We start from the raw sequence: 24,198 nt of genomic DNA, 5'->3' as shown, positions 1-24,198 counted from the left end.
AAGATATTCATCCTTTTTAATCAAGATTCCTAATTATGGTTTAACTTCATTGAGCTACACTGGAGATTTAAAGCTCCTGAGTCGATTAGTTCGCAATTTTAGAAAGTTTCAAAATGAATCAATTCTCAATTGCTCAATTAATTTCCCATTTTGTTCTTTTTCAATTTAAAAGCCATGCATTTGAAGTCATCTTTTTGAATGATTTCGAAATATTATAGATATATTTTTTTTTTAAATTATTTTTGTATCTTTCTTTAAACAAATGCTATGCAAATCAAAATCAATACATCAAGTTTCGACTAAAGTGTGTACCTATTTACAATATTTAAGGTGTGCTTCCAATTATTTTGTATTCATTTATACAGGATGGGGATTTAAATCCGGAACAAGTTTAGACTGCAATATCATGGCAACCCTCAAATCTATTTTTGTGAAAGTGTGCTCATCAGATTAAGATTTCCTCGGAATACGAATACCATTGGGTCATTATTGTGCCCCTACGTGCCGGGTGCATGCTCAAGTGTATTATTGAGTATATGAATCAGTCCAAATCAACTGTTTAAGATGTTGCCAAGCCTTCCAAGGAGTCTGATGGGTCGGGAACAACGCCCCCAAGGAAGACTCATGATAGTTCTGAGAGCAAAAAACGCACTTCCTAAAGGCCTTGCAGAAGATGATCAACGACGACCCCTGCATCTCTATGAGGAACCTGGCTGGCAGGAGGAATGTGGACTCCGGGACCTTCAAACCTGTGACTTGAGCTGCAAGAGCTACGTCTTGAAGGTCAGGCAGAGGCTGTCAGAGACTTTAAAGGTAAAGAGAGTTGAACGAATTTCAAAGCTTCTAAATGTGGCCTCCTAGCTAACCGGATCTGAACCTCTGGGACTACTATGTATGGGACATTTTGGAGAGAGAGAGCCTAATAAAGATGCACATAACGTTGTTGACTCCTTGTGGGCTTCCATTCTCGAGGTAGTTGCCAACATGGAGAAGAAGTTCATCATCAAGGTATGTGCCATGTTGGAAGTGATTGTATATTTGTGGATGTGGATTACTTCACTAATTTTATTAAATAAATTGTAATATACGTAATCCTGAAACAGTCCAACTTTAAAATATATACATATGTAAATTTTTGAACTCATGCTTTTATTTTCAAATGATTAAAGTTTCCATTTAAATGATTACAGTTACTTCTTTTATGTTGGCTTATTTATGTACCTAGTCAGCAAAATATATAAGGTGCTATGTCTACATACAATTACTATTTGATACATGAATAACAGTTTAAGGCAAATTACCCTGTAAAAAATTGCCAGTGGGAAATTGCCCACTCCCAAGAGTCCACAAAGCATTTAAGCCCCTCCAAATACTTCAAAATGAATCCCAAGCCCAAGGGTTGATTAAGACTAAGGCAATGACACCAAGCAGGTTAAAAACCACTGCCGTTGCTTCACAAACCATAAGCGGCGTTTTAAAAAAGTAATATGATTTTATATCTTTTAAGGAAAAAAACTTTATTTATTCATTAATATTTAATTAATCCTCCTCAAATACGATACACTAATGCAAATGATTTTTGCAATACTCGAAGCATTTCTCTTAAGCACTTTTCAATATAAACTTAAGCTCTTTCAGTTATCCAGTCTTTATCTCCACAACCGTTGCAAATCTCCATACTTTCATAGGTATCTGTAGTTTTAGGAACAATTTAAAGTTACATGGGACCAAATCCAGTAAATATGGTGGCTGAGGCATGATTGTGATGTTGTTTTGGGTCAAAAAATGCGACGATTCTTTTGGTCAAAATTAAACAATCTGGAAACAAACTTTGATAACACTTGTCTCACGCCCAAAAACGTTCGAAAAAATTTCGTTGTACAAGCCAGCCAATATTTCAACATCCTCAGCAGCTTCTTTGATAGTGATTCGATGTTTTTCCAAAACAATTTTTTTCACTGCTTCTATGTTTTCATTTGTTGTTGACGTTCTTGGGTATCCAGAGCGAGGCTCTTCATTGGCATCACCTCGTCCAGCTTGGAAGAGTGTGTACTACTTGTTACATTTATTTTACTCATAACAGTTTCAACCGATGTCACAGTCAACATTTCAAGTGTTTTGGAGCACTGAATTTCATATTTTATACTAAATTTGATGCAAATTTTTTGATCCATTTATTCAATATCAAAAAATTGCCAAACACACAAAATACGTCCAACCGTATTACGTCTCACATATAAATTAAACATATTATAAAGCTGAAACAGTAAATATATGTTCATGTTGAGTGTACTAACATAAAAAACAAAAAATGAACATAACAAATGTACATTGCCGCGAAATTTGAAAAATCATTTATATCGCTTCCAAAAGTTCTAAAATAAACTCCAGGCCAAGTGATTGATTAAGACTACGGCAGTGTCGCCAAGCATGTTAAAAATCACTGCAAACACTTCAAAAGTATGTAAGCCCCATTGGAGTGTTCTAAAGTTAACCCAAGTTAAAGTGTTGATTAAAACTATGCAAAGGACACGAGGCAGTTTAAAAAAAATTATTTATAATTATATGGGCTTGTAGCCTGATTAGATATTTACTTTTTTCTTCTTTTCCTGTCGATTATTTTTTTATGTATTCGATTTGGTTGTTTTCTTCTTAAAATATTATGTAATCAACTTTATTGTCATTTCTGTGATCGTTTTAATGGCATTTCATCATATTTTGTGATCTGTTTGCATGCTTTGTTTGGTTTTTGTAGTAACTAATGGCCTATTTTCTAGAAAAGTAACCTTAAACTGAAAGGTCACTCCCCCCCACCCCTCCCTCTATTTATTTAAACAATTTCTGATAACAAAGAAACCATTATTTTTTATTCAAATTTCATTCTTAAATTATATTGGTACACATGTCTTCAACGTTAATTTTTAGTATTGAAATAAATGAAAGAAAAAATAAGTTAAGGGAATAATTCTTTAAAAACTTTGAAGGATTGTTTATTCTTCAAAATTTAGGATTAGGATAAAATTGCACTCTTTTCTATTTAATTGCTTACTTATTTCTTGAAGAGGGAACAAAATGTATAAAAGAATCACTAGTGCATTCAAGACAAAGAGTATTTCTGAGGATTTACTGTGGAGGTATAATTGTAAGTCCTTGTTGGACTCAGAGTATAATTAAGGATTGACATCATTTTAATTCCTGTCTACATCATTGCTAAAATGATGTAGACAGAGTTTGGGCTTGTGTTTATTTCCTTCATTTCATAACTACTAATACCTAATCTGATAAAACGTCATGACAGTTAAGCTGCTCTAGTCCCAAACATGTTTCAAATTGTCAAGCTGACAAAGTGATTTTTTTTATAAACATCTTGTGATTTCATTTTATGTGAATTTCTGTGCCAAAAATTAAATTTAACAATGATTGTCTGAAACAAAACTTCAGCCAGGCAATTTTCTAAAGGCTGAAGTAGTCCTTGGCTCATCCAGTCATATCAATTTATTTTCTAAAACTTATTCTTTTATTTTTGAGGAGAAAACATCCAAGTATTGAACATTGCCCATCCTACTTTTGAAGATTTTGTAAAGTTATTGCCATAATTTTTTTGTATTGTCTAAAAAAATATAAACGTCATATTTTTGGTAAATTTCAAAAAAAAATTAATAGTTTTTTGTCAAAATTGGCATATATATATATATATATGATTTTATCCAAATTTTCAAAAAACCCCAACACCATTCCTCTTAAGAAATATCCTTGTCACGGCACTGTCCCCACCATATTATTCGTACTAGATCACTTGCATCCACATTCCATCACCGAGGGTGTACTTATGAATGTGATGATTGGCCATGTTTTAAAAAAAAAACCGAAAATTAACATTTTAACCCTCACAATTTTGAATAATAGTTTTGGAAGAGAGCTTATCTCTCAGTACGCTTAATTATATCAGCTACAATCAGCTGTTACATTGGAAGAGGGGTTAAGGAAATAAATAAGATCATAGGGAAGATTTACTTTGATGTCGAACCTCAATTCTACTCTGAGTTCAAGAAGGACTTACAATTCCGCAACAAATCTTCAAAGTTATTCTCCGTCTTTTATAAAAACACACGAATGTTCCATACGGTTTTTAATGTAATCAAGTGTAGTAGGAAGGAAGTTCACTTCTCAGGAGTTAAATAATAATGACAACTGCTCAGGAAAAGAAAAATGATTCTTCAGATTACCAATTCCAAAAAAAAAAAAAAAAAAAAAAAAAAGCCGCTAAAAAATACAAACTATTTGCATCACAAGTTATAGTCTGTACAGGGTGTTCTGGTCAAATCAAGGCATTTTTCAAAAATCTTTCAATTGTTACTGAGGCCATATTTTTTTGGCAGATTTACTTGCAAATTGACTTGAATTCTACATAAATGGTTGAAAAAGAGGTCATTTGATGTATTTTCCTCATATCATCAATCACGGCCTGGATTTGGTTTCGGAAGGAGGCGTCGTTGATGAATTACTTTCTTGGGATATTGGTTATTGCCTATTTGATAGAGGCAATAAGTGAGTCCTAGATTGCATGAGATGTTCGATTTGTTATAAATGCAATGTAGCCCCAGGGAGAATAATCCATCGGATTAACATCCGGACTAATGGGGCAATATTTCCTTCCACATTCAGGGATCTGTCTGAGACATGGCAAATTTCTGAGTCTTGTTGCACAGTACAGATGAGGAAGCCAATTACATTTCAGACCTCTGGATTTAAAAATCTCCATCTTGTTGGGAACATAAATCATCGTCACTGTGGAACATCGTTACTCCTTTGTAAATACAATCTTGATTATATCTGAAGCAGCTGTCTCCATGATGCCCAAAACTTCACTAAAGTTTTTTTTTGATACATCAACGTTTCTGCGGGCAAAACCAGACACGCAATCAGTTAGTTCCATCATGATAAAATTGCCGGTGCAAGCAAGAACCGATGTCTTGTTAGCACCCCGTATTGCTAAAGAAAAGTTTTGTTTGTTTTTTGAAGACTAATATTTCCCATTAATAATGGTTCACACGCTAGCACAATCTGAATTGAATTAAAACATACAAAGTGGTTCCCTGTTTACTATTAAATCAGTCAATTTTGACTTAATGTAAAATTGAACAAAATAGTTATTTGTTTAGTTTGTTTCTGAGATATGCATGGTTAAAGATAGCAAAATGGGATGCATTTTCAAATGTATAAAAATGAAATTAAAATAAATATGTCCTCATTAAAACTTTAATAATATATTTCTTGGTATTTTTGATATATGAAACATAGCAATTGCAAAACTATACACAAATTTTGTTTCTGTGCGACTTAACAGTGAAGGAAAGTGTACTTTTATTAGATTATACTCACACTTTTTAGAGTAAATATAGCCATCGTATTTACTACCAAAAACTTATCAGATATAGCACATGGGCTGAAAAGTCCAAGGTTTCACACATAGAAGGCACTTTTTTTTAAATTATTCTCATTTTTAGTTAGTACAAACCTTCAAAAGACAGACTGTCAAATTTTTGTGAGTTATTGGGCTAAGCATGACGGACATTATTATTTCCAAAACAATGTCGTGTTTTAATTTATACTGCTTCTTGATGGGAAAAAATATCAAGCGGTTCAAGCTAAGCAATAGATTCTGCTCCATCTGAAGCAGCAATTAACTTGGTTTGCTTACTTCAAACGTGGTCGTAGACGCACCAATAATGCAGAACGCAGTTCACGTCCAAATGAGGCGGGTACAACAGGAAATATCCAAAAATCGAATTGAATTATCAAAAGGTAAAGTTACATGAGTTAGTTGGCATCGTAAAGATATCAAAAGAATGCGTTGCCTTAATATTGCCTGATCAATTGTAGATAAGAAAGCTCCGTTCATACTCAGTGATGCGTTTACTCACTTTTGACCAAAAACAAAAATTTTCTTATGGTTCTAACCATTGTTTGGTCATGTTTAAACGTAACAAATCGGAATTCTTGTGTGGGCATGTGACAATGGATGAAACATGGACCATCACTTTATTCAGGAATCAAAATGATTATCTTTCTGAGTGGACAACAACTAGTAAACCTTGTCCAATGCGCCCAAAAGGAAACAATCAGCTTGAATTTTGGAAATGGCCTCTGTATTTTGGGATCGCATGATATCCATAGACTAGCCTGAGAAGGGAAATACTAATAACAGTGAATATACTATAGCGTTATTAGAGCGTTTAAAGAACGAAATCACGGAAAACGGGCCCATTTGAAGAAGAAGAAAGTGCTGTTTTATCAGGATAAGGCACTGTGTTACAAGTCATTATGGTACAACTACAAAATTTGAACTTTGCATTACTTCCACGTTCACTTTACTATCCAGATTTAGATCCCAACTTCTACAGGCTTTTTGTAGATCTTAAAATAATGAGAAGTTTATGGCTGAAAATGAGGACATTTGTAGGCAAAAGATAAAGCATGTTATAAAAGTGGAATCAACGTGTTAGAGTGAGGCTGGAATAACTGTTTTTCAATTGATGGATATTATATTCATTAATAAAATCAATTTTGTACGGGGAAAAAAATCCTTCTTTGTTTTATCCAAGACTTTTCAGGCCATGTGTTATGTCCTTCATTACTAATTATTACTAATATTTTTTATAAACTTTTGAAATCAATATGTATATTAGAGTGTACTGTAATGACAAAAGTTGGGAATTTGGTATCGTGTTTTGATTTTGAAAATCTGTAAAATGTCGAAAAAAGGGACATTTTGATGTTGTTTCTTTAAAATTATCAATTTGAATCCAGTCCAAAATTATAAATTGGTAAAATAGGGTATCTTATTGGGTGTGAATGAACAAAGAAAGTATATTTGATAATAATAAATCATACACTATTTATCAAAAAAAAGAAATTTAAGTTGTAGAAATGAAGAGCAACGTCTAAATAAATGCGCTTAGTAAGCGGTACCCAAAGCGAATATTTATTTATCGCCAGCATGTTTGGAACAAAAAATACTCATCCATGGAGCAAATTAAAGATTTTCAAAATATTTCTGTAAAATATATGTTTCAACTTTAATACTTAATAAAATCAAAATTCCGTAACTGGATTCATATCGATAATTTTAAAGAAACGACATCAAAATTTCTTTTTTTTCGATGTTTTACAGATTTTCAAATCAAAGCACGTCCATGAAGAACCATTTTTATGGAAGTTTGATGGTTATTTTCTGGTTTAAAGGAAAAAATTGCAAAAATAAAAAACAGTTGGAAGGTCGTTTATGTAGAGGACGTTGTGAGTTTGTCTCTTATGGAGTATCAAGAGGAAAAAGAGGAACTCGGAGTCGATCTGTAAACTGAGGGATGACCCTGGAGGTGGAGTAGATCGCTTTTCCTTGGCATGTACTAATAATTTAATGTAGGGATGTCAAACATACTGCCCTCAACCTCGATCCAAAATTTTCCCAAATAAAAATACTTTTAGAGGGATTTAAAAATATTAGGAGCTGTTACACAGCTATTTATTTGATTTTACTAGCACACAATTTATACATAATTAAAGCATTAGAGTTGGGCTTTGGTCTGAACATTATATACCAGACTGTGACCAATATGATTTTTAATAGATCGAACAAATTTGGTACTAGATCGGTCCCAAAGAAAACATAGATCTTAAAAAAATCTATTAAATTTTGAATTCTGTATTGAATGACGTCAAATGATATTAAATGTGTTGCATAAATCATATTTGTACAACTTGTAAATCTGTTCAGAGCGAAAAAAAGATCGGTTCACGATTTAAAAACGATTATTTTTTTGTCTACGGTTTGAGATAGCGATCTAGACCAAAGTATGAATCCTATTTGCTCTAAAAACAATCACATAAGACAAAGTGAAATAAAAATCTGTCATGAACCAAGTCTCAACACTAATAGGTATATAATATTTGATAATGTGAAAAGAAAACTAAGATTGCAACATATGAATGAAGAGTGAACATACTATAATATAACATGAGTTGCACAATAAATTAATAATAATGATTGTAGATAGAGGGGTTTCACTGACGTCACAAAGTAACAAGCAGCGCCACCAAATTGGAGTAAATGTACTAACAGTTATTTATCAGCTGCATCTCCATTGTGACAGTGTAGTTTTGTTATCGGTTTAAAAAAGTGAAAAAGTCTGCGATCCTATCAGTCCGGTCCTCATAAAATTCGTCAGTCATAGAACCGGTCTTTAGCGGCCTTTTATGGGAACTACAACTGCTAAAATGATATAATTACAATGTCTATTTGGCTGTTTTACATAACCTCTTTCAAAGAGACAAAATATCTAAAGTTTAATGTAGAAAGTGAGTGGCTAGAACTTATTATTATACGTTCTAGATATCATTTATTATTTTCTTCGTTTTTATACTATTCACTCCTACCCAGGAGTAAAGAAAAATAAAAGACAGCTAGAATTGTCGTTGATAATTGTTCACAGCTTAACGAGAGTGTATTCTAATTCCAGGAACCAACGGCCAGAACTCTGATTAGCAGAGATATGGAAGTTTGACAAGAAAATACAATGTATACTTTTGTGTTAGCAAGGTAACACCGTTGTCTAGACCAAAAAGTTTTTTGAGACCGGTCAAAATCAAACTTTTTTTGAGACCGAAGCATACACTAGTTATCACTAAAGTTGAATCGTTCCGAAAAGACTGCAGTCTCATCAGTTCGGTACTAATAAAATTTGTCAGTCCTAGGACCTGCTCTTATTGGTCTCTTATGGTAACATCAAAAATGACGTAGCTACTAACTATTTTGTAGCAGCAGTTCAACATAACCTCTTCCAAGAGGCAAGATACCTGATGTTTAAAATAGGAGTTGTGTGGCTAGAAATAATTATTATACAGTCTAGTTATATTTATTATTTTTTTCATTTTTATATTATTCACCATGAGTGAAGAAAAGCTATAAAATAGTCAGGGCCGCTGGTCTGAAGGACCGATTTAATTGTAAAAAAGATGGCACTGACAAAAAGAAAGATTAAAAGGGGGAAAAAAGGGGACTGATTCGGAAAACTGTCCTAGGACCAATCCAACATCTAGCACTGCGTTACCTCACTAACACAGAAATACACATACTATTTTTTTGTCAGCTGTTGATGTTTCAGCTTCATTTCCCTTAATCAGTGTTCGGCACGTTGACTGGTTGAATTTGAATTAGCTCATATGAAGCCTTGAACAATTTCTATGTAGCCATTGGAAATAATTCTGTTGTAGGGCAGAATTGGCCGAGTACAAAAGGATTTTGTGGCTTTCGCCTCCCCCTCCCGTTATCTTTTCGGATGAAAGGTTGCGTAATACAATGAAGGTAATGATGTGCGTGACGTCTCGTGAATACAGTCTATATAGAAAAGGTTCATAACAACAGGTAAAAGAGCCTTCTTTTTATTGTCTAAGAGATTTTCGAATCCTTTTTAAGTGCAAACGTTGCTCTCGACGCCTCAGTATCTTCAACCCTGCCTTAAGTAGACACGATGAAAGTATGAGCTGATGAAGATCAATGCCGGAGGAGTTGGAGATAGAATCGATGATGCTATTGTCAAAAGAGTCGTTGATTCCCTCATTTATAGTCGATGAAGAGGAGGTGTTTTGATCCGGGGAAGAGAGGCGTTCCTTGAGGACTTTTTGAAGGGTTTCAATGTATTTGACTGTTTCTTCAATCACAGTTGTCTGAAAAATATATGTGTAAGTAGGTGATTCATTTTCTATATCGAACTTAAAGTACATTTTGATGAGACACTATAAGTTATACATAAAATAAGATCTTATATAAGGAACGTAAGTCTTAATTAATGTTTTGATTAATAAAAGAATATACATATGTACAAAACAGAAACAAATTAAGTTAATCATGTTCCTTTATTAAAAAAAAGAGTGTAAATGAGTTTTTAATCGACTTGGAAATGTTTTACTAATATAATTCATAAGTGTATCCAATGAGATGCAAAGGATCATATATTTGGCCTGTCAACATAAAAGAAGGCTAGAAGGTTAGTTTTCTTCACAATTGAGTGTGCATTACATTTGTATTCTTTGGGAATTTTATCATACATTTGTATTGACAAATAACGATTATTGCCCTTTGGAACCGTCGCAAATTGCACTTGAAAGTAGTCAAAATTGTTAATCACAATAAAAGCATGATAAACTGATATATTTTGTGGTTAAAAGTGTACATATCGGGGCCAAAATAATCCTTCTAAATTAAATATAGTTTCTACCTCCGGCGGAAAGTCACTAGTACCTTAAAATATTCCATACATTTGAATACAAGGCCTGTAATTGACTCAAATTTGTCTATGAAATAATGGTTGTATGTATTATATGAAGAAAAAAACGTGATTTGTCCCTGTTTTGGTTTTTTATGAATTTTTTTTTGTGTTAACTGAGTACATTAGTACTGCTCATTTATTTATTTTTCATTTTTACAGATAAATTATTCTTATTAACTGTTTAGAGGCTCTGCAAATTACACTTAAATTGTCTAAATTGATAGTCAGAATAAATGAATGAGAAATATATAGATTTTATGATTGAAAGGGGACCCAATATTAGTGTCTGAAATCCAATAAAGGTTCAAACCCATAGATAAAATTCATGGGTATCTTTATCAAGCCTATAATTAACTCAAATATGTCTATGAAATATTGGGCTCTATATACATATAATATTTGTAGATTATTTTTCCAGTAGATGGCTTTATTAATGTGTATCACACCTATAATAATTGTGAATGGTTTACGCTGGATATAGTTAAAAAGATAAAATATCGGTCTAAAAAACTTCCAAGACAGTTTTGTGATTTTTGACTCAATATTGTTTGAGGGTCATCAAAGGTGGAAACCAACAAAGAGAAAATGCTCCATATGTTACATTTTTTCTTTGAACAAGCCAGGCGGAGTAAAATGTGAATAGTGTTATTGGTCATGATACTGTTACAGCCAATCCTACGGTATTTTGGTTTTGTCGATCCCCTTCCAGTAATTTTGATGTCAATGTTTGAAGGCTAATTGTCATGTAAGGACTTTTTTGATTCCCGAAAATATAAACATTAATAGAAAAAAATATAAATACTCCATTAAAAAAAAATTAATTTCTTTTTTCTATACCTAATATATGTGAAAAAAATAAGATACTTTTTTTTATCACATATATCAAAACATGTTCCTACTATAATTATAGAAACCTTGGTGTCTACTAGTCTTGTTCTGTGTACCTGTATAATAGTAATATTATGATTATTTTTTTGGCTAGCTGGCGTAATTTTATTCAGAAACAAATATAAATCTTGGGACAAAACCAAGAGCCTAGCCCATCATATCATAACAAATTTTTAATTTTAAGAAATAAGCAAAAAAAAAGGGTCATCGAAATATAACACTTTCTCGGATAAAAACAACGGTATCCATAAGAAAAATCCCTATTAAAGATTAATACAACTGAAGATCAACAAAAATAAAATAAAGTTAGTAGCACAGTCTTTGGTAAAACTGAAAAAACTATGCCATTTCTTTAATAACTTTGATATATAAATAAATAATGGGGAGGTTTAAGTCTTTCCTAGTCCTTTTTGTAGGAATTATTAGATATAACAGGGGCGTTCACAGAGGGTGGGCTGGAGGGGCTGTACCCTTCCCCCCACCCCCATATTAAAGAATTTTTGCTTATTATTAGAATAATTAATTTTTAAAGCATAGCTACGGATTTTTCAAATTTTTTATCTAAATATATAATTTATAAAAGTTTATGAGAATATTTATGGCTTTTTGAATGTTTTTTCAAAAAAATTAAATTTTATGAGAGTAGCAATGGATTTTTGAAATTTTTTTCCTTCAAGTTTTATGTTCTTTGAACAGTTATGTATTTGGAAATTTTTTTTTTTTTGTAATTAATCATCTGTGAAAAACAAGGATTAATATAAAATATTTCAAGAAAAATTAATTTTTGGATAATGGTTATTTATTTTTGAAATTTAATATTAAAAAATAGTGTTTCTAATTTATTTTCCAAATAATTCAATTTTCTGATCTTTTTGAAATCCAAGAAACCAAGCCACCCCTAAAAAAATAAATATATATATAATATCTTCCAGACATTTTTGCATAGTTATAAAGTTCATTTAACTGATCTCTCACGTTTTTAAATAGTTTTGATACCTAAAGGAAGATATATTCATTCAAACAAAAAATATTATTGACTTAAGATTCAGAGGTGTTACCACATCTGTAGAGTGTCTTCATATGGCGTCAGCATTGTTTACGCTGGCCATTTTGGAGGCCTAAACAACTAAATTTTATAACAATGTATTTTTTTTTCAAGAATATAAAGGAAAATAATAAACAATTGGATGTCAAAATGAAACCAACAAATATAAGGACTTCATCCTTACTGTCTATCATAAATATATTACTCTCTTCCCAAGTTTTATTATATATCTTACATCTAAATGTATTAAAAATATGTTATTACATCGTTATACAATTGTATTGCATAGTGTAGACAATAAATTAAGTATAACAAAGGAAATAATTTGATATTTTTCTCTAATCCTACTTTTTTTCCCTAATCGCTAAAAAATTATACAAATTTAGACACTTTATGTGAATTTTCAGTACATATTATTTCCATAATATTTAAATATCACGGTTTACCATAAGTAGCAATTAGTATTCAATGCAAGTATTATGTACTTTTTTAATGCTTAAAGCCATTTGATGAAGTTTTATCAAGGTTTATGGAATATTTATTCATTTTAAGTTATAAAAATGTCAGCTTTGAGCTCTTAAGATGGCGTCTATTTTAATAATTATACAAATTATGATGTCAATGAAAATGTGTATAGACATTTATTTATGAAAACATTGCATATGGTAATCATCAAATCTCAAACAACTCAACCAATCAATATGAAGAGGTTTTGTGATGTAAAATGTGTTTGGTTTGTAGGAGTGAAAATGCTATGATAAAGTAAAATGAAGGATCTAATAGAGAAGTTATTATTTATATTTATGCATATTTTTTTGAAACAGTTTATCTAAGAACTCAAACTAAAGAATTCACCCTATATTACAACTCCAAAAGATTTGCTGTAAAAAAAGGGACATTTTGAATAGATTTCTTCATTTAAAAAATTCAATTTTCATATCAAATATTTAATAAATATGCAAGGAAAGTTTGGAGATATTATAGGGAAATATTTAATTTTAAGGAGGGTTGTGTGAAAATAGTTTTAAAATTAAGTACAAGGTAGTCGATTATTCAACTAAATTTCTAGTAAATACTAATCAAATGCACTGCATATTTAAATAGATGGTTTGCCATTATCTGTAAAGTATTAATTGCTTACTGCAATTAGGTATAAAATCAACTGTCACAAAATCAACTTCCTTTTTATGAAATCAAAGGAATGACAGGTAAAAACCAATTCGTGATATGTTTATATGCTATATCTTGTTTTCAGTATGTATTCCTTTACAAGCAATAACAGCCTACACACGCTCGTGAACAGTTTGAGAGCTTTGCAACATGAAGCCTGTGTCCTTGGCGTACCACATGGTTTAAATTTGGTTAATGCTTGACAGACATTGTTTTCCAATACTCCTCAAACCTGAAAAGTCCAGGGGGTGAAATTAGGACTGTATAAGGCCCACATAGAGCCAGAGGCGTCCACAGGGGTTTAGTTGGAGGTTCTGTATCCTACCCCCTTTAATTAAGGAATCTTTGCTTTTTAATAGAAAATTTAATCTTTGAATTTTTTTTTTTTTTTTTAAATTTATTATTTCAATTTTGTTTTATGTATAATTTATTAAAATATTAAAACATTTTATATTGAAACTTTTTTGCCAAATATTCAATTTTTAAGTGAACAGCTGTGGGTTTTTTAATGTTTTTTCCTAAAACTTTTACATTTGGAGTTATTTGGGAATTTTTTTTTTTTATAAATTTCTAAAAACCAAATCCCCCAAAACTTCCTTATTTTTGTTTCAGCTGTCGTTTGGTTACGTAATGAAACCTTGTAATTAAAAATAATGGGGGTGAAATCTTAAATAAATTATACTCCAAGTTTTAAATCCCTATTATTGAGGATTTTCAGACGGAAACCCAACACTAAACATATAGTATGTATGTGTGGTTTAATGTATACCCAAAGGTACTTTAAGAATCAAGCATCTGAATTGTATTGCATAAAGGCATAAAAAATAAGTTATATCAGCTCATATATCTATGTGCCGGTTTTATATTTAAATAAATTCTATTTACAAAAACAGTTGATGTGGAAAGATTATGTATACTTAAAATTAGAAAATTTGTAAAAAATTATAAGAGGGTATCTTTAATTTGGACCCAATATGATATTCACTATTTAGTATTTTTTTTTTTTTTTTCATTTCATCTGTAGATGGGACAGATTGGTAGATTAATCAATACCTATATAGGTAAATCACGGGAAATTTTTCATGCAACCACAATGACCCTTTTCCTCTAGTTAATCTGCCTAGAACTGTAATCCATAAATACAACCATAGTCAAATTGCAAAGTTATCTCAATTTGATCCGTCCTAATATTGTTCATTTGTTGCTTGTTAATATAAAAGGAAGCTAGTATATCCATATATTCTACTTAGTGTTAAAAAATTGATGCGTGTGTGCTTAGAGAAACAATGATAAAAACGCATTAACTTCAATAACAACGACAGATACAGACTTTAACCAGAGAACAAATGTTCTTTAGAATTTTAAGTTACGTACATAAGGCAAATTCTCATCAGAACAGTTTCCTGGGCTCATATTTTTCGATAATAAGTTGATTTTCTTCATAAAACAAGATCGATTCCCCTTGTCTTTAAGTTTTTTTTAAAATATGAATAAAAAAGGAAAGGAAGAGGATTAGCAAGTTAGTCTTAGTATATATGTTGTCTATTGATAAGTTTTACTTAATTCTGAAGTTATTTAAAGCAAGAATAACATAATTCGAAATGAAATATATACTACGGGTACATTCTAGTAGATATACATTTTCATATTACTTTAATTGGTCAGATGGAGCTGCACTGATTGGGTATAAGTCAACATCATACTCCATCTTACCTGAGAGCCTTTATCAAGTGCATAGTAGACATAATGTATATTTTTCCTTTGTTTGGAACGACTGGGCGCGAACCTACACACACTGAGTTCAAGAGAATAATTCATTTTCGTTGTCCTTTGAGCTACGTCTTTCAAATAGATTTTTCTCAAAATTGAGTATGGGTTGTTACATTTGTATTCATTCATGAATCTTTATGTACAATTTCTATCGATAAAATGTTCTTATTAACCCTTTTTATTATTGGATGTGTTGCAAATTACACTTTAAATAGCCGAAATGGTTACTCAATCAAAAATAATGAGAAATTGATAGATTGTAGTGCTTAAAGGGGCTTTATTGGGGCCAATATACGTCTCTTAAATCAAATAAAGCTTATTCCAGTAAATTGACTTTTAAATTCATGTAGTAATCTGACGTGGATATTTCAGCAGAAAAGCAAGCGATAATGATGTTTCTCAATATTGAAAATGGATAACATTTTTATTCTTCAACGACAAATTATTCTCAATTTATTTGAACAAATTATTTTTTCCTTCTAGATTACCCTAAATTACCCTTAAAGCAGCCCAAACTTCATAGTTGTATTAATAGAATGAACAATCGATAGATTTTAAGGTTGAAAAGGGCCATATCAGGGCCAATATACGTCTCTTAAACCAAAATTTAGCTTACAAAGGAAAGTTAAAGTTCTTGCAATTCTACTCTCACTCTAGTAATTTGAATACAAGGGACTTAATTGACTAAAATATGTAGATGAAATATTGGACCGTATATTAGGGCGGTAATTAAATCCCTTTTTGCAAAAAATTTTAAAAGATGAAGTTTCAAATGCGTTCCTTTTTGTAAAAAATTACCATTAAAAAAGTTTCAACAATTTCTTTAAATATTAGAGAATGTCACTCAAGTTTTGAAATCTTACATTTTTTTCTGGAATAAACGTGATTTTGTTTTAATATCATTCGTATAAGTCACATTACAGCTTATGTTTCTAATAGGTTATTTTTAACGTGTCTAAAAGAACAATAAAAATATTTGAATGAAATGTAGCCTTTTTACATATATGTATGTTCTAGAGGCTATCGCAGCCAATGAGTGGCTACTGATACCTACAAATATTTGTAAATTCATTTTTCTAATATCTTTAATTTGTTGAACTTGATGACCTAGTATAACCTAGTATTTTTTATATGACACAATTTTGTGATATATTTTAAAAAATTGGATGTTTTCATTTTTTGATTAATGTTCAAGATTGATTTTATGTTGACACACACTATATGGGATAACATGCTTCCTGTAATTATATAATTGAATAATTGAAAAAGAATATTGCGAAATATTAACTTACTCTTAATGGATAGATAGTTGAATGATTTTAATGTGGATCTAAATGTTCATTTCTTCAACCAAAAATATTGTGAAGTTATTTCAATATTTAAAAAATCAGTAACAACATATGATATGTAGATTACTTTCTTAAGTAGCTCAGCTATACATATGTAATTAATTATATTTATATTTTATGTAAGATTCATTAGGCTGTGTAGGTCTGTTTATTTAATATTAATTTTTTTTTTCAAAAGCCTAATTAAGAACATTATGTCATTGTGAAAAAAAAAATAATATTAATTAAATTATTATTACTCAGAAGGAAAAGTTTTCTTCTTTCCTGGATTTTTCCAAGAGAAATTAATTTAATTATTGTTATGTAACACTTAGTTAACTTTTTTTGTTCACCAAAATCTTTCCTCCGAAAACAAACAGAAAAAAGATACCAAATGAGTTGTTAGTTGGCCAATCCTTCCTAACCATGGAATTATTATTCAATCACTGTTGGGAATTGTTAAAATTTTAAAGAGAGCTATTTCTCATTCAATCAATCAACGTACAAAATACTGTTTCTTTTTTCTTTTCTTTTTTGTGAGTGAAGTAAAACCTTTGTAAATGTTATAAGAAAGAGAGTTTATTCCAAACAAAGAAATGACGGTAGTTTAAAAGTCCGTGTAAAGTCTGTGAGATGGCACTAATGGGGATTATCGAGGTTATGTTTAGTTAGTAGCATCTCCTCTGAGGAACACACACCAATTTTCAGCCAGATCAGTCTATTTCTCTCTGTTTGACATTCCTTTAAATCGAGAAAGTAGTGTGATTTTCAAAAATTGTCGCAACACACTTCAGGAGACTAAAAAAAAGGCCTGATACACATTACGCACCTTTCATTAGCACAGGTTATAAGTGGTTTCATTTTTTTTGGCACGGCCATATGTGTACAAGTGACATTGAACGTTCTGGACGCCCTGTTCAGGCCTATTCATGAAATTATTAATAAAATCCATGATAATTGATGGAGGACAGAAGAGTGAAGGTGTTAGATATTGCTAGTACTGTGGTAATCTAGAGTTGGAACCCTTTTTCCAGTAATTTTGTGATCACAATTGCTGTTGTATTGTCGTGACAGAAAATGACTTTTTTCTGGGAAATCCTGGGATTTTTTCTTGCAGCTCGGTTTTCAAACGGTCCAATAACGATGAATAATATCCACTTGTAATAATTTTATCCTTTTCCAGATAGTCGATAAGGATTATTCCTTGCAAATCCAAAAGACAGTCGACATAATCTTTCCAGCCGATTCCTCGATTCAAACAAATACCAAACATAAATAAATAGATCTATCTGTTTGAAAGTTGATATATGTTCTTCCACGAGATGCTACTAACTAAATATAACCTCAATACACTCCAGTTGTGCCATCTCTCAGGCTTTGCATGGACTTTTCAAACGACTCTTGTATAAAACAAGTGCCCACATGGTAAATTTTTGTACAAATTTAGCTGGCCACATGAGTACTTTTTGGTCCACTACATGCAAAGAAGGTATCATAAATATTACTTACAAACTGAACATCAAATTCCATGGTCACAATTGTATTCAATTTTGCGAATGAGACGAATACAGTATCACCTCGCTTGCACAAAAACACCAATTTACAGCCTTATTTAACAACGATATTTGAGCGCTTGCCAATGCAGGACAATTTTGTTGTTTTGGCAGTTGGCCAGAATTGCTTGGTAGCAGTTAAAAATGATTTCGATGAACAAATTATTTATTCCACAATTATGTTGCAATCCGCACCGGTTGTGATTGTAAACTTCTTTTTTGTCTGGAGAGTTATGTAATAACTGGAATAGTCTGTAGGTGATTATGAATCAACAGTAATTCATGCTGTTAGAGGGATCAGGATTTTATTACAAATTTGCAAAAAAAAAAAAAAAAAAAAAATGAAGTTCAATACGAATGAGTACATGCTAATTGGAAGATTATGTTACGCCCTGGATTGAGGATGTTGCAGAGGCAACAAGACTCAGATCCATGGTATACTGCTAAGACAATGTTGAACTGGTTATCAGATTTTTTTTCAAATTTTGTTGAAACCAGTGTTTGGGCTCGAAGCACAACCCCATATCATTCTTTTTATGGGGTTCAGTTGAGCAACACACCAACAGATCTTACAAAAGATACTGACATCATGACCTGCTCCTATTTCCAAGGCCGAGGCGAAACCGATATTCACACCAATGGGGATTATATTAAATAATAATAATATTTTTTTCATTCAGCTTTCATTTGGCATTGATTTGTTTAAAATTGGTTGATTAGTTTAAGAGAAAATCATTTTTAAATCGGGGTTGGTTGCTAAATAGATGCAAATACTCTATATTTTGTTGTCAGCTGTGGACTCTCTCCACTCACTTGATAAGTCATTCCTATTGCACAATATTTTTTTAGCTAAATATATGAATTAATCAGGTATAACATATTTTGCTCAGTTTCCAAACGGACTTGAATCATATCATATATACATATGTGTATATTATATTGCTCATTCATCATTTTTATGAAAATATTTTGGCTATCATATACAAATGTACAACTACGCTTTTAACAAAATATTGGTAAGTATTTTTATATTAAAATGCGATGTAGAATTTAAATATTAGGAAATAAAACAGTTTATGGAATAATTATTCTATACTTATGTATACTTAATAATAAATGATTTTGACCTTTTTTGTGTTTCCTTTCGAAGAAAGGTTGTATGATAAAATAAAGGCAACGATCTCGAAAAAGATTTGCACGTTACAAAGGTCTACCCCTCTAAAATAAACCTCTAGTCTATGGGTTGATTAAAAATACGGCGGAGACACCGAGCAAATTAAAAAGCAAAAAGGCCCGTCTAAGTAATTCAGAATAAACTCGGGGTTCATTAATTGATTAAGATTACAACCAAGACACCAAGCCAAACAAAAACCACTGCCGTTGCTTCACAAAGTATTTAGGCTTCCTCTGAATACTTGATGTCTTTATCGTAGCCATAATAAACCAATGGCCCCAGAGTTTTGTTTGACTTGTAGAGGTGGCTTAAGTACTTTTTGAAGTGGCAGCAGTTGTTTTTAACCTGTATGGTGTCCAGACGTAGTCTTAAATGAGCTATAGGTCTTGGGTTCTTTTGAACTATTTGGAGGAGGCCTAAATGCTTTGTGAAGTTTTTGTGGTGGTTTTTAACCTGATGGGAGCCCTGCCATTGCAAAAAATAAGTTTTGGACCTAGGTATTCTTGTTTTCTTCGTAAATGGTGGGAAATTTTCCCAATGGTAATATTCTCCATGAAAATTATCCACTGGCAATTTTTTCCCCTACAACTTTTCTCTGCACCAAATATTCCGTTTAAAAAAGTATGTATTTCTTCACAAATAACTAGGATCCGCATTACAATACAGAATTTAATTCTAATTAAATTGCTTTTAGTACTTAAAGCCTTTGAGATTTGTATGGGAAGAAATTCAATTATGTAGATTGATACATATGTTTGTATATGTATAAATAATTGAATATTCATATAAAACTTATTATTTGCAAACGTGCTCAGATTTCTTTTATTCCCTATCTTTCTTAATATAGTTTCTCTAGGGATTACATTTCATTAAATTTTAATGAGACAAAACAAACACCCAAATATATTCATCACTGCATTATTTAACTCACACTTTGTTCACAGCTGTCAATTTTCCTGCTTCTTTGCACCTCATCATTGTACTCAAGGTGGATGGCTTGAATTTGAATGAGCTCTGAAAAATTCACAACAGTTGTGTAATAATTCATATAGAGTTGAAAAGAATCGACCATCAACGGACTTTGTGTGAATTTTCTGTTTCTTTGAGGAGAATAGTAGTTGACTCTTTTATTATTTTCAGCAGTTGAATCTACATATTTTAATCCAAAAATTATTTTTTTCCAAAAAAAATTTAAAAATGAATGTTTTATACAAAATATTTAAAAGAATAAATTTTTTTCCGTAAAAATTCAAAAATAAAGTTGCGAAAATTAAATTTATTAGAAAAAAATTCCAAATATCAAATTTATAAGAAATAAAATTGTTCATAGAAAATTCAATTTTTTGGAAAATAATAACAAAAAATCAATTTTTTGTACTTATTTTATGAATATTTTTTTCTTTTTGAATTTGGATATGGAAGGAGGCTACAGCCCCCCCCAGACCACCCCCTGTCTTCACCCACGGCTGTAGGACTGAAGGATAGACGTAGTGGTCCTTAGGGCCGTTGAATTGTAAAAGACATGGGACCGATAAAAAGATAGAACTAAAAAAGACTGATTAGGAAATATTTCCCAAGACCATTCAAACACTAATTACATAGGTTTTGGATCTTTATTAGGGGTGTACTGATGCATCAAAATCGGAAAGAATCGGCCTTTCTTGAAGTATCAGAAATGTATTTACTTAATTATATACATTATGAAGTAAAAACAAAAATTATATTTTATTATTTCAAATGGTCATCCAACAAGAGGAAGTGAAGATCTTAGGATAAACTAACTTAGGTCTAAGACTAAGGGCTCCTACCTGCAGGGGGCTCACATGTATATACATATATTTTTTTTTAATTGTATCATATTATAAGTGTAATAATAAAAGACCTGCATAATAAAATTCAGGTCCATCCACTGAAAATGAAAGTCTATTCAGTAGCAAAGGCAATATGTATGAGCCAACCAGAAATAAATTATCTCCTGATCACAGAGAGGAACTAACTTTCTAAATAATTTTGATTTCAAATTATGTACAACTAATTATAATCATAATTATGATGATAATTAGTTGTATCTTTTATTTTCAAGCCCGAGCTAATAAAAAGTTAAAAACAAAAAAAAGTAAATTATTTTGTTATTTGTTTATGTAATTCCTTTATACATAATATAAATAAGAAATTGGAATCGTTCATAAAGATTGTATCAGAATTAGGTGCAATTTTGGTATCGGTAGATCCCTACTTTTTATCAATCAGGGGGCTTCGTTTAGAAATCGTTTCATTTTATACTAATGATTTTTATTACTCTCCAATCTTTGGATAAACATATATAAAATTCGAGACAAGAATCTGTCTAATTTCATTATCGGATCTTGATTCAAAAATTTTTTGTATCCAAAAAGTACTCGAATATTTACGTCTTAAGACCCGTATCCGAGAAAAGGTAAATCGTCTTATCTTATGAACATTCTCTCTTATGAAATAGTACGTTGTTATCACAAATACAGAAAAATATACAATGCATATTTTTGTGTCAGCTTTAATATTTCTCTTTCTTTTTGCTTAATCAGTGCTCTAAACGTTGATGGGTTGAATTAGAATGAGTTTTTCTTAGGCTCTGATCAATTATCAGCTATTATTGAATAATAATTTTATGTTACTAAGAATAGGAGGAAAGTGGCTAATTACCAACAGATTTTTGGTCTTTTTTTTCAGATGAAGGATTGTGTGATATAATAAAGGTAATGACGTGACGTATTTACAATATATTTCTGTAATTGTCTTACTTTAGAAACATGATTTTTCCCATTGAGTTGGGGAATGATTTCTTGAAGGATTTGAAATTCTCTTTTGTTGGAGGTGAAGGAAGACTTCTGGTGCTGAAGATGCTTGAGAAGATGTTTCTTACTTTCTTTCATCTTCATTGCACGAAAACTCAAATGTGAATGAGGAGTATACAATGGGTAAACTGGGGGGAAGTACCGGCTTTGTTAACCGAGTAAAAATAATAACATGTCTTGGGCGTATGACTCCCACACAATAATATATATATTTTAATATTATCTCCAAGATTTTATTTTTTTAGAACTTCCACTTCTTCAAGGTGGTGGTGCTCTGTGATGATGGGTAAAAATGTATGTAATTCTGTTACCCTTATAAGTACACGTTTTTATATACATTTATTTAGGACTCTAACCCCAAAGATGGATGTTGGCTTATACATACGGAAAGTGAGACGAAGTGAGTTGGAGTTAACTCAAGTAAGAAACTTTGTATTGGAGTTAACGATTCCCTTACTTGGAGTCAGTGCTTGAGTTGCAGACTGAGGGGAGAATTCCATCTCCTGAGATGTTCCCTAGAGAATGTGTAAGCCGCAATCACCAGAAGTCTAGCCATGTTGATGAGGCAGTATGCCAAGGCTCTCAATGTCAGTGATTAGACTGTGAGGAAGTATGTGATGGATTTAGAGAAGGCATCTTATGTTCAAAGACATCGCAATTAATTTCAACCACAACCAAACTTAGAGAGGCCATAAATTGGTAAAAGTATATTGAAATAATTTTGGAACCCTTCTCCCTAGACTCCCCCCTTCGACTATACCATTTTGAATGTAGTCAAGAAGAGAGCCTGTACTACCCGAAATAATTTGGATAACACAATAACTCCGTCTAACAGCAGTGGGCGTTCATGTGTGAGCCCTATATGAAGGCTCAGGTTAGAGGCCATTGTAGCAGGCAAAGTATATCATTTTGAAAAGTAGAAAGATGGATTAATAAAGAAGTTTGTAATAAAGTCTCAATGTTTTACTCCTTTACATTTTTACACAAGTTAACCATATTTGTTCGTTATCAAAGAGTCAACGATTTTTCTTTGCACACTATAAGTCTTGTTGAAAGATTACTTTGCCATCAAAATTCATGATCGCTCCTATTACCTTTGTATTCTTAATTGGAGTGTGATTTGCACATATTAAAGTTGTGATCTTAAGTCTTGTGGCCCACTCTCATGTAATTCTTAGCTCAGTAAAGCATAATAAATATTTGCAGATATTCCACGGAAATTTTAAAAATCCGTCACTTCAATTCTTAGAATTTTGAATTGTAAAGTGTGTACGATTTTTAGTTTTCACGTGGTATAGATATAATCTATTAAATATTCAGATGTGGAGGCTACAAAAGCCGTTTATGTTTGAAAGCCTTAGTAATCAAGTTTTATACAGATTAAAACCCTTTATGCATTAAGATTTAAGGAAAATGTAGAATGATTGCCGTGTATTTCTATGTCGAAATAGTACCATCAAATAAAAGGAATTAAATTTTCACTGTCTATCAAAAACCTATCTCTCAAACGTCTATCTTTATTATATGTGCATACATAGTATATATATACATTAAAATATCTTATTTCATCGTTATAAATTCTTATTTACATTATGTAGCCAATTAATTAATTATTACTTTTGTAAAAAGCAGCTGTTTTTTTCCCAGTTTTCTACTTTTCTCGTTTCCAAATAATGGAAACTACCATTATTTTTCATTGGCATGAAGCAAGGTTAATATAAATATAAGGTTATACCAAAACGCCTGAACGACAGATGTTTGACTTCCACCATGCTTTTTAATAGTAACGTCATAGAATATGATTGGTTGAGTTTTTGTCAAAATCTGTCTGTCTTGCCCATCAGTTCCAGATGTACAACCTAAAGATGACCTCGTATCAATAATATAATTATGCATCGGGAGGTTTCATACCATATGATATGCTCATAATACATATTTCTATTACTTTATTTGGCTTTGTAAACATTGAGAATTTTATGAAATGTTCCAAATTCCAAAAGTTAAGGTCCGACAATCCCATTGACCAATAGTACCAGTCTTAAGACTGAACTAGGCTTTACCGAATAAATATGGACCAACACTACCAGGCTGAAGGAAAATATTTTAGG

At 31.4% G+C, this 24,198-nt stretch overlaps 1 protein-coding gene across 1 annotated transcript; it reads right to left on the bottom strand.

Annotated features, from left to right (window-relative positions):
• Positions 1 to 7,493: 7,493 nt before the first annotated feature.
• LOC121114249 (uncharacterized) lies at positions 7,494 to 22,216 on the bottom strand. The gene is made up of 2 exons (XM_040708158.2): positions 22,037 to 22,216; positions 7,494 to 9,726 (listed from the first exon to the last, which is right to left on the bottom strand). The coding sequence occupies exons 1-2, from the start codon at positions 22,172 to 22,174 to the stop codon at positions 9,442 to 9,444; spliced, it is 423 nt and encodes a 140-aa protein (XP_040564092.1). The 5' UTR covers positions 22,175 to 22,216; the 3' UTR covers positions 7,494 to 9,441.
• Positions 22,217 to 24,198: the final 1,982 nt, after the last annotated feature.

The sequence above is a fragment of the Lepeophtheirus salmonis genome, chromosome 3 (assembly GCF_016086655.4).
Source record: "Lepeophtheirus salmonis chromosome 3, UVic_Lsal_1.4, whole genome shotgun sequence".
Lineage (NCBI taxonomy): Eukaryota > Metazoa > Arthropoda > Copepoda > Siphonostomatoida > Caligidae > Lepeophtheirus > Lepeophtheirus salmonis.
Note: the sequence above shows the minus strand (reverse complement) of the source record. Positions and strands in the feature narration are given on the sequence as shown.

What these genes read in the sequence shown, in the direction of transcription:
- LOC121114249 (XM_040708158.2), bottom strand. Translation starts at nt 22,174, where the DNA reads ATGAAGATGAAAGAAAGTAAGAAACATCTTCTCAAGCATCTTCAGCAC. An exon ending in GGAAAAATCATGTTTCTAAA is followed by an intron (nt 9,727 to 22,036) that starts GTAAGACAATTA and finishes TATATTTTTCAG; the next exon opens with ACAACTGTGATTGAAGAAAC.